This window comes from Triticum aestivum, chromosome 3D (genome assembly GCF_018294505.1).
Source record: "Triticum aestivum cultivar Chinese Spring chromosome 3D, IWGSC CS RefSeq v2.1, whole genome shotgun sequence".
Lineage (NCBI taxonomy): Eukaryota > Viridiplantae > Streptophyta > Magnoliopsida > Poales > Poaceae > Triticum > Triticum aestivum.
The window spans coordinates 400,516,869-400,528,651 of record NC_057802.1 but is presented as its reverse complement, the minus strand read 5'-3'; the positions used below and the strand labels follow the sequence as shown (position 1 = coordinate 400,528,651).

Here is an 11,783-nt window from a genome sequence, read left to right as displayed (position 1 = left end):
ATCATCACTCATAGATCTAGTCTATAACAAATAGAGTGTGATGTTACTTGCAACCATCGGAAGAGTGGGGACAAGGTAGGGAGCAACTCCGAGAAGAAGACGAATAAGGCAATCGTTGGGAGGTGATGAAATTATCCCCGCCGTTTTTTCAGCCACGATCGTGAGCTCGCGCCATCCCTTCCCTCGTACGAGCTCAGACGTCGTGTTACCAATTCGGGCATTATTCTCTGGCTAGGTCGAGGAGTGTTTTAAGATTTGTGCGGACCACTTTATAATGCAGCCTAGCTAACCAAAACTGCCAAATTTGCACCCCCAGAGCCTAAACGGGGCTGCGAGCAACCAAACTATATTTAAAGCTGATTGCAGATTTTAGATCTGGCCTCTAAGTTGCTATAGCAGTGGGGAGAACATCCAGACCACAGAAGATCACCCATTAGCCAAGCTCTAATATGCTGAAAAAGGAATTGTAATGGCACATATAAAGGTCGATAAGAACGATTTAAGAGTGAACAAGATCTCAATTTTGTGAGAGAAATCTTCTAACTTGGCGTCTAAGATTTACACTTCCTCATGTACTCAATGAGCTAAAAAGGTGTAAAATCGTATACAACACATACCACCAATCTAATTCCTTTAATTCTCAGCAAGTAATATATATTTTGTAATGCTAATATATGTGGGGGCTCACAAGTTGCACCAAAATTGAGCTCTTCACACTGCCAGTAAAAAGCACAGCAGCTGTATTTCTAATGGACCGCAAAACATTCTTATATTTTTATAATATATGATATACAATTTCTGCACAGCTCCGGTATGCACCATTTCTGCACCATTTTGTTTCCGAGTAACAAAATCTTTCTTCTGCTACTTGTATCAGTGTGCCTCTTCTCAATTAGCGATATGATTTATGGCATGATCATCATCATGCTCATGCATATGCAGCATAACTCCACAAAGCCGTAGAAGAACACAAGCACTGCTGCCTCTGAAACCAAGCAATGGTAAGTCGGTAGCAGTGTCCTGAGCCAAATACGCCAGCCCATAAAATGGTCCGCTCTCTGGAAAGGAGAAAATGTAATGAATGCAGATGTCAAACTGATAGCAAACAATGTAAACTATTTATTCGATTATTCACCTTTCATACTTGGATCAGCCTGTATCATCCAGATCTTCAATATCATCATCAATGATAACATATTTTGAGGCACCATTGGAGGAATGGGAATTTGGGTCAACATGTTTGCTGTGGCGGTCTTTCTTGAACCTATGATACCTTCATATATCACAAGAGAATAGTCAGAATAACCATACTAACACATCAGAAATTAACCTACTCTAATATTTCCACTTTATGCTTTTGTATTCAAATTATGATCAGTGTTTTCTAATGGCTCTTTTTATAGTTAGTCTTATTGCATTTCTCTCTGTATAAGGTGGCATGACATAGCAAGTTCATTGACTTTCAAATAGGAAAAAATATAATTGTGGACGTGAGCAAATTAATAAGTTTGACTCCTCTTGAACAATTTACTCCCCCAAAAAGTTGGCATGTAAGTCTGACCTTATCAACATAGTAAGAAATTTTAAGTTGATTCTGTGAGTCATAAAATACGGACTGGTAATAAGTTAGCTTGGAACAACAAATATTTGAACATAGGAAAAATGAATTTCAACTCACTTGTACAGATTGAAAAGGCTGACACCAAATATAATTGTTGCAAGTCCAAATCCCTTTAACCAGGTAAATGGATCATTGAAGAAAAGCACAGCAACCTGTCGGATTGTTTGTCATCACAAGTCACACTTATATGCGTGAACAAAGATAAATTCATTCAAAGTATCTATAGAGTGGGAAATCAATACCAAAATTGTGACAGCTTCCTTGACAATCCCAGCTATGGTCACTGTTACAGCACTTGTAACAGAAACCAGAACATATTCTGTCAAAACCTTCAAAGAACAAATCAAGTGATTATAAACCAGATAAAAAAAATGCTAACAAGAATACTTTTTTTTGCGAATACCAACAAGAATACTTGGCAAGCATGTCTTAACAACAAACCAACAATAGATGACCGCAAAAAGGACTTATTGCTTATTACAAGTATTCTCAGACTCTTGGTGCATGAAAAAATGAAATAGTAAGAAACAACGGTGTATTGACTGGTTCCAGCGAAAAAGAAAAGGACTTTTTGCATGACAAATGTAATGATTGGTAAGTCAAATGCTCTGGCATAAATGCTGTACTTCCCAGGAAGGAGTACTGATCCATACCATGAAGAATGCCAAAGCACCACCTAGAAGCATCAATAAGATGCTTCTTAATATGTGAGCTGGACTATCAAAGAAGTGACTTGCTCTGACTTCATGCCATGGATCCATGGCAATGGAAATAATCGCAGTTGTTATTGCCATCACCGGGGTAACATAACTCATTAAGGTGAAGGGGTTCTTTAATCCTGCATAACACAATAAAAATGATGCTGTAAAGGATGTTACATTACATATTTACTGAACAAATCACGTTCGATATTATCATTTTGATATTTTTTTAAGAGAAGACAATGCACATAACCTCTACAGCTCATACTTCGATGCACTAACTCAGATTTAAACAAAAACAGGTGTCCAATGAAAATACATAAATCATACATGTGCCTGAAATTAATAAAGCTAATCCCGCTGCTTTTCAGTTTTCAAGAATGAGATGCTAAGACGACAACGAACAGTATTTATAATTTCCTCTCACTGGACAAGAAGCTAAGATAGAACGCATACCATATTCCTCTTTCTTCAGCAAATTTAAGGGACGCATAAGAAGGGGAAAAGAAAAGTTCAGTCAGGACAGGAATGAAAGGGAAGTAGAACATAGGATTAATAAGGCATATTACCATGTCCAATCACCAATGTTCAGAACAAAAAATATGGAAGTACTACATTACACTGACAAACCTGGAGGAGAATCTGTGTCATGCACCAGCGGAAACCAGACATGACAGCAGCAAGCATAATAAATATAAATCCCCAAAGATTAAATTGTGTCTCTTTAGCAACTGCAAGAGAACATTATTACCACAGTCCACAGTTAAGATGATGAATCCACATAAGAGAAATTGAAGAAAATAGAATCAGAATGCAAAATTAAGCCCACAAATTACAGTGCCAAAAATATAATCAAATAAAAAACTAGCTAGGAGGTCTTTTTCTAAGCTCACTCCAGGAAAGCACAGAAGCATATCACTTTGGAAAAACTAATATAAGCTGTTGATGTACACTTATGACTTTACCTGTCAGTAGAACTCCAACAGAAACAATCAGCATGATTCCAAGAATGTTAAAGCTCGGCTTCTCTAGCCTTCAGGGAATAAAGGGAAACCTTCGATTAATAACATGGAAATGATATGGAGATGCAGAATACAATGGTTGTTGACGTTCATTTTGTGGTTCTGGTGCTAGGAGCTTTTCGTTTGAGTAGTTAGCTGTGATATATTTGCATCAGCGTAGTCTCAGTTTTTGTTTTGCTGCTGTTGCTGGGGCTTATGTGTCTTTCGAGCAGTAATTTTCTTCCTTCGTCTTTCGTACTTCTCCTAGTCCTGTTGGCTACCTTTTTATCTGAACTACCGTACTCTGCTGCCCTGTTATTTTTTAGCAATAGTGGAACCCGACCGCCATGAGCAGGCGTATGGAAAAACGGGAATGATATGGAGCATAACAAAAACCCATAAACCGATAATTAAACAGAAATAGGTGCAGTGTTGTCAGAAAGACAAGTTACAAGAGGGCACAAAATTATTTGCATAGGAACATGAAAAGGCTAAGTGAATGTCAAGAAGCAGTACTGTAAGAAATGATGGGTATGCAAGACACTGCTCAATGTTTTTTTTTTGTCGGAGATACTGCTTAATTTAGTTCTTGAAGTTCTAACATTTGCATCCCATTTCTCAAAATGATGTGTATATGGAACCAACTTTGTAAAGTCTGCAAGCTAGTTCAAAAGTATTCAGTTGGCCTAGGACAAATGTTTCACATAACCTAATAGTGCAGTTTAACCCTCTTCACCCCACCCCCACCCACCCATAGGAGATGAAAACCATTAGAGAACAGCAGAATGAAGCTCAACTTTTTCAGGACAAGGTTCTCTAACTGATATTCCATACCAATGAACACAACAAGTTGCTAAACTAGAAGACAAAAAGGGCATGCACTGCTGAAAACGAATCAGCAACTGAGCTTACCTGAATAGAAAAGCAAAGAGAAGAATGAAAATTGGAGCCCCAGATTTACACTGCACAATAATTGAAAGACATAAATTAGAAGTCCAAATATTAAGTGAGAAGAGCAGGAAATAACAACTCACATGGAATGAAATGTACCATTGTAGCGAATGTCACAGTAATGAAAACAAACGAAATGTTGGTCAAATTTATATCAAGAGCAGTAGCCAAAGCTGTTGGAACAACTGCAGAAGAAATATTCAAATTGTCACTATATCTTTAAAGATGATAAAACACAATAAGAACGGAAAAAAAACTCTACATATTTTGAAGTAGAATAAAAATATATAAGTCCATGCTAAGTCCTAGCCTTCGTTGATTAAATAGATTCATCAAATGAAACAATAATATCCAGTAGGCCATGGCCCAACTTAATTGCAAGTTAATAAAGTACGGCGATTCATCCAGCGAGAGGTGTAAGGCTAAACTCTATTTTGAGCCCATGTGGCTCTATAGCAGCTTGGATTCACATGCAACACAACAGTTAAATTTTACTTCTATCTTTAACCATAACTTGATAACTTATGATAATCTAATTTAGTGAGTCATGTTCTGTTAATTGGACAATGGTGGTTTCTGCCCCCGCCCATGAAAATAACCGAACAGCATCCATGTTCAGTGCTTTACACCTGAGCTCGAACTGAGACATACCCTTCTTTTAACACTAGTACTCTATATGTATATCCCACAGAAGTGCATTCTGCACAAAGTTGCTATTGCAAATTATAGGCACCATACCATGAAATTTCCAGGGCACTTGTTGTGACAGAATGTAAGGAACAAACTACTCGTGTAAGCATCGGGCAACATAAGTTTGAAACAACACAGTAGCTACCTCGCAGAAAGTAATCTTTCCATGACATTGGATTACGCTCTGCCTCCATGCCCCGTTGCTGGAACCACACGATCACCCTCGACGCAACAGCCTGCATTGTGAAATGCACCGTGTTCATCAGGAACGGGGCAGGGAACTTCCACATGCGCTTCCCGAGCATCTCCTTGTTATACCTGGCCACAGGCACAAGAGCACGCAGAGAACACCAGCATCAAACGCGTGCCCGGCAACAGCTCCTCTGAGCATCCGCGCGCAAATAACGAGAAAAACGCGTTACTCACAGCGTCAAGCAGGTGCTCAGCGTGTACCAACTCGCTATCAGAAATATAATCTTGGCGATCAGCCACGGCGAGACCGGGACGCTGTCAGATCCCGCCGCCGCTCCTGCCTCGATATCCATCGGCGAGCGATGGGCGGCGGCGGCGGGCGGCAGAAGCGGCAGCTCGAACTCCTCCGAATCATCGTCGCTCGGTGCAGAGGCCGGCGAAGCGGCGCCGGCGGGGGCATTGGGCGCCGCGGAGGGGTCCTTGCACCACCGCGAGAACGACGGCTCCCTGCGTATCCCTCTCTGCTTCCTCTGCCCGCCAGCCACCACCTGCGGCTCCGCGGCGCCCTCCGCGGGCTCGACGGGCACTTCCGGCGCGTCCTCTTCCTTCGGGTGGGCGTGGCCGTTCTCCACGGCGCAGTCCCCCATGGACGCTGCTGCAGGTGGCGTAAGGCTCTAGAAAGGCTTGGATCTGGGCGGGGCGGATCTCATCGGCGGCGGCGGCGGCGGCGAAGGGGGGTTTGCAGCTAGCCTGCGGGATTTCGGTAGCAGGTCAAAATCCAGCACCTCGTGACGACGACTTCCTGCGCGGGGGTTATGCTTGCAGCTTCCTCCGTCGGCTGGTACCGGTAGCTTTGCTTGCGCCAGAGGAGGACGATGTTTTTTCTCTCTCCTCCTTTTCGCCTCCCATGAAAATGCAGAAATCACAAAACGTACTCACCATTCTTCTGTTTTTTAGAGAGAAAAAATGCCCCCAAATAGCATTTTATATGTGATAATTATCAAAGAAAATAGTACACAATACAAAACAAAAACATCAACATATAGAATGACTAGAAAAATAAAAAACAGTCAAAAACCGTACTACTCTTTTCTTCGATTGATGGTATGCCACCCACCCAAACTTAGAAATATACAATATACTAAATTGTTGAACATATTATGTGCATGTATCTGTTAGGATAATCTCCTACCGGCCCCGCCTCTAATTTTCGTATATAGATGAAGCTGAGGGCTGCCCTTTACTTATATATGTGCACCGTGTACCCGATCAATACATAGAGAGTTGCATTGCCTTCACCATGGTATCAGTTTCCTTTCCGATTCTAACCTAGCTTCCGCTCCTACCCTACCCTAGCCGCTGCCGCCACAGCCCCCCGCTGCCGCCGCCGCCACCTCTCCACGCCGCCGCCGCACCTCGCCGCCGCGCGCGCCTCCCTTCCCTCCCATCCTTCCCGATCGCCACTCGCTTCCTTCCCCTCCCTCTCGATCGCCTTCCACCACACCGCCGCCCTTCGGACGCCGCGCCGCCCCATCCACCCGAGCCACCACCTTCCCAACCCACCCGCGCCGCCGCCCCCCTTCGGCCGCCACGCCACCCCACCGATGGCCTCTCCCCACGCCGCCGCGTCCGTCCCCTCCAACCCCTTCGAAGGTCCGGCTCCTCCCCCCGTGGAAGTCGTTCGCGATCTTGACATCTTCGCCCGCGTGCCCGTCATCCTCGACTACGCCACCTCCACCTACTACGCCTGGAGGACTTACTTCTCCCTCGTCTTCCGCGAGTACCACCTCATCGATCACGTTGATGGCTCCGTTGACTCCGACCTCATGTTCGCAGACGACGACTGGCTGACCATCGATGCCACCATCACCCGCTGGCTGTACCAAACCATCTCCAAGGACATCTTCCACACCATCGTTTGCGACACTGATGACGCGTGGACGGTGTGGGCGAAGCTGAACGGGCTCTTCCTCGACAACGCCCTCCAGCGCCGCGTGTTTCTTCAGCAAGAATTTTTTGGCTGCCATCAACTTGACTCGTCTATCGACGATTATTGTATGCGCCTTAAGAAACTTGCTGACGAGCTTCGCGACCTCGGGGAGCGGGTCTCCGGCGAGCTTCTCCTTAGCACGCTCACCGCTGGCCTGAACGAAGAGTTCAGCAACGCGGCCTCCAACCTCACGTTCCTTCCGGACCCGACCTTTCCTCGGGTTGTGGCCTATCTTCGGTTGGAGGAGAGGGGGATGAAGATGGTGAAGTCCTGGGCCACGCACACGGCGCTTGCCGCGGGCACCTCCCGCGCCGCTCCTCCCACGGCTACGCAGCCGCCGCGGCCTCCGCCCCCACCGGCGGCCTACTTCCAGGCGCCTCCGCCCCCTGCCCCCGATCGTCGCCGCGGGGGGCGTCGCGGCAAGAAGCAGCAGCAGCAACACGGCGCGCGCGGGGGGGGGGTGGCGCCCCACCAGCCACAGCAGCAGGCGTTGCCCCCGGCCGCCTGGGCTGCCGTGACCAACCCTTGGACAGGGGTGGTCCACGCGTACACCATGCCAGTGCCGCGGGCCCCCGTCCCGGCCGGGATCCTCGGCCCCCCGCCCTGGCGCCCATCAGGCGATGTTCCCCGCCCCAGGCGGCTACCCCGCCGCCGCGCCTGTGTACGCTGCCCCAGGCAGCTACCCCGCGGCCCTGCCCGCCTACCCCTGCCGCGGCCGCCGCACTCCCGCCGGCACCCTGGGATCCGGCCCTTCTCGCGGCGCTTCACTCCGCTCCTACACCCAACACATACACTGGAGGCGGCGACTGGTATATGGACACCGGGGCTACCGCCAACATGACTTCCAACCCTGGTAACCTCAACTCCGCATATCCAGTTTCTATCACATGTCGTATCACTGTTGGGGACGGTTCATCCCTTCCCATTACTCATGTCGGTCATGGTTCTTTTCCGTCTAACTCCATGCCTATACATATGTCTAATGTCTTAGTTTCACCTGAGCTAGTCACCAATCTTGTTTCCGTTCGTTAACTTACACGTGAAAATCCTATAACTGTTGAATTTGACGAAGTGGGTTTTTCTGTCAAGGACGCCCTTACCAGGATGGTAATCCACCGATGTGGCAGCCCGGACGGTCTCTACCCGGTGCACTCCACCAACACCTCCACATCTGCTCCAGTCGCTCTCTCCGCCACGGTGGACCTTTGGCATGCTCGGCTGGGACATCCGAATCCGGCCACCCTTCGTCATATTCGTAGGACTTTTTCATTCACGTGTAATAAAACCGATGATCATACTTGTCATGCTTGTCGTCTCGGCAAGCACGCCCGTCTTCCGTTTAGTGCGTCCTCATCGGTGGCGTCATATCCATTTGAGTTGATTCATAGTGACTTATGGACATCTCTTGTTGCCAGTAATACGGGTTTTTTATACTGTCTTGTCATACTTGATGATTTTTCGCACTATGTGTGGACCTTCCTGTTGCGGAGAAAATCCGATGCACTCTCCGTTCTCACTACCTTTTACTCCTATGTCGCTACGCAGTTTGGGTGTCCCATTCATGCCTTGCAGACTGACAACGGGAAGGAGTTCGACAACGTCGGGGTTCGCACCCTCCTTGCCACACATGGCACGATTCTTTGTCTCACTTGCCCGTATACCTTGCAACAAAATGGTCGCGCCGAACGGATCCTTCGCATCCTCAATGATTGTGTGCGCACTCTTCTCTTCCACGCTAATGTCCCGCCCCGGTTTTGACCGGACGCCCTCTCCACCGCCTCTCTCCTCATCAACATTCGTCCGAGTCGTGCTCGTGGGAACTTTGCACCACATCATCTCCTCTTCGGTACCCCTCCCTCCTATGACGACCTTCGTGTTTTTGGGTGTCTCTATTATCCTAGCATCACCTCCACTACTCCTCATAAACTCGCACCTCACTCCGTGGCATGCATCTTTCTCGGATACCCACCAAACACCAAAGGTTATCGTTGCTATGATCTGGTTTCCCACCGAGTTTTCACTTCACGGCACGTTTACTTTGACGAGAGGTCTTTTCCCTTTCACCAGGTACCGCCGCCGGTCGACTCGCCATCGTCACCCGTGCCTCTTGGCGCCCCTCGAGGAGGCCGCTCACTTGCGCTCGGGCCCCCTCCTGGCTTCGGGCCTCCTGCAGCGCGTGGGCCTCCCCTGGCTTCGGTGCTCCCGCAGTGCCTGGGCCCCGGTCTGGGTCCGTGGCGTCGGACCCGGCCCCGTCACCCGCCGCCCCAGGCTCTCCCGCCGGCCCGGTTGCATCCTCGCCGGCTGCCACGACGCCCCCGACTCCCGTTGAGTCTGTAGTCCGGTCAGCGAGCGCATCTCATGCGCCTGACCCAGGCTCCTCGACGGCTTCACCGGTGATCCCGATGGGCTCTTCGTCGACTTCACCCTCGATCGATCCCCCCTCGCCGGCCTCGTCGCCGGCCTCGTCAGCTCCGCCGGCTGCACCCCCGGCCCCGTCGGTCCCGCCGGCCCCGCCGGCTTCTCCACCGGCCGCCCCGGACACCCGCATGGTCACCCGTGCTCGTGCCGGTATTCACCGACCCAGCACGTGCTATTCCGCAGACGAGTACCTCCTCGCTGCCTCGACGTCTGCATCGTCACCCCTTCCGTCGTCAGCTCTAGCCGCGCTTCACGATCCTCATTGGCTCGCTGCGATGCAGGAGGAGTTCGACGCGCTGGTGCGCAACCACACCTGGCAGCTTGTCCTGCGGCCCGCCCATGCCAACGTCATCACTGGCAAGTGGGTCTTCCGGCATAAGACTCGTCCTGACGAGTCTCTCGAGCGCTATAAGGCTCGGTGGGTGGTACGCGGGTTCCGGCAGCGTGCTGGAGCCGACTTCACCGACACCTTCGCCCCGGTTGTCAAACCGGGCACGATTCGCGCGTCCTTCAGCTCGCGGTCTCTCGCGCCTGCCGGTGCATCAGATGGATGTGTCAAACGTGTTCTTGCATGGCCATCTCTCAGAGCAGGTCTTCTGTCAGCAGCCTACTGGCTTTGTCGACGCGGCTCGTCCTGACCACGTGTGCTTGCTCTCCCGCTCCTTATACGGGTTGAAGCAGGCCCCTCGAGCCTGGTACCAGCGGATCGCCGGCTTCCTACAGCAGCTTGGGTTCCGAGCTACTCGCTCCGATGCCTCGCTGTTTGTTTACCACCAGGCTCCGGCGACCGCTTACCTGCTCCTCTACGTTGATGACATCATCCTGACGGCCTCCTCGCCAGAGCTCCTTCGCCAGCATACTGCTCGCCTCAGCGCCGAGTTCGCCATTAAGGACCTCGGCCCGTTGCACTACTTCCTCGGTATTGAGGTGGTGCGACGCGCCAACGGGTTCTTTCTCCACCAGCAGCAGTATGCGCAGGACCTTCTTGAGCAGGCAGGCATGCTTAACTGCAAGCCTGTCCCCACGCCTATCGACACGAAGGCCAAGGTTTCTGTGCTCGAAGGTTCACTCGCGGCGGATGCGGCGTTCTACCGCTCCATCGTCGGCGCCCTTCAGTACTTGACGCTCACTCGGCCGGACCTGCAGTACGCCGTCCAGCAGGTGTGTCTCCACATGCACGCCCCTCGCGACACTCACTGGAACCTGGTGAAGCGGATTCTTCGGTACATCCGCGGCACCATGGTTCTAGGTCTTATGTTGACGGCATCGTCCTTGACCGACCTTGTTGCATACAGTGACGCCGATTGGGCTGGCTGTCCGAACACCCGTCGCTCCACTTCAGGCTACTGCGTCTACCTGGGTCCCTCGCTCATATTGTGGTTGTCTAAACGATAACCCACAGTATCCCGCTCCAGTGCTGAGGCTGAGTATCGTGTTGTGGCCAATGCTGTCACCGAGTGCTCGTGGCTCCGGCAGCTTCTCCAGGAGTTGCTTCTTGACGTCCCGAAGGCCACCATTGTCTACTGTGACAATGTCTCCGCAGTCTACCTCTCCACCAACCCCGTTCATCATCGTCGCACGAAGCATATTGAGCTCGACATTCACTTCGTGCGAGACTAGGTGGCTCTTTGGCGCATCTGCGTTCTTCATGTTCCCACCGCTCATCAGTTTGCCGATGTTATGACCAAGGGGTTACCGACGCCTACATTTGAGGAGTTCCGGTCCAGTCTATGCGTCACTGGTGACGTATCGACTGCGTGGGGGGGGGAGGGTGTTGAACATATTATGTGCATGTATCTGTTAGGATAATCTCCTATCGGCCCCGCCTCTAGTTTCCTTATATAGATGAGGCTGAGGGCTGCCCTTGTACTTATATACGTGCACCATGCACCCGATCAATACATCGAGAGTTGCATTGCCTTCGACATAAATCGACAATAAGTAAAATGGACCCTATAGGTACCCTTGTCATATTAGGCTTATAAAACCACAATATTCACTCGTCTGTATGAACGAGATCCACTGATTGCTGAAGGACCATTAGTTAGGGCAGCTTCACTCCCATAGCATTGCAATCCTTCCTCGTCAGTCGATAATATTGGAGAAACTAGGTCACACTATAAACAAATCGAACAAAGACACCAAAGTCGCCGCATCAAAGGCAAACAAGTATTGCCTCTCTTAAACAACACATAAATTGGAAGATGTGTTGGCATTAC

The 11,783-nt window shown here is 49.6% G+C and overlaps 1 protein-coding gene across 1 annotated transcript; it reads right to left on the bottom strand.

The window, feature by feature from the left end:
• Positions 1–593: 593 nt before the first annotated feature.
• LOC123079169 (probable sugar phosphate/phosphate translocator At1g06470) lies at positions 594–6,035 on the bottom strand. The gene is made up of 12 exons (XM_044501858.1): positions 5,391–6,035; positions 5,110–5,282; positions 4,374–4,459; positions 4,236–4,285; positions 3,288–3,355; positions 2,953–3,053; positions 2,779–2,791; positions 2,275–2,459; positions 1,864–1,950; positions 1,679–1,773; positions 1,136–1,273; positions 594–1,058 (listed from the first exon to the last, which is right to left on the bottom strand). The coding sequence occupies exons 1-11, from the start codon at positions 5,801–5,803 to the stop codon at positions 1,150–1,152; spliced, it is 1,395 nt and encodes a 464-aa protein (XP_044357793.1). The 5' UTR covers positions 5,804–6,035; the 3' UTR covers positions 594–1,058; positions 1,136–1,149.
• Between the last annotated feature and the right edge of the window lie 5,748 nt (positions 6,036–11,783).

Bases quoted from the DNA above. Each gene is read 5' to 3' on its own strand.
- LOC123079169 (XM_044501858.1), bottom strand. From the start codon at position 5,803: ATGGGGGACTGCGCCGTGGAGAACGGCCACGCCCACCCGAAGGAAGAG. The intron at 3,356-4,235 runs GTAAGCTCAGTT...TATTCCCTGAAG, and splicing joins CTCTTTGCTTTTCTATTCAG to GCTAGAGAAGCCGAGCTTTA. The intron at 1,774-1,863 runs GTATTGATTTCC...ACAATCCGACAG, and splicing joins AGGAAGCTGTCACAATTTTG to GTTGCTGTGCTTTTCTTCAA.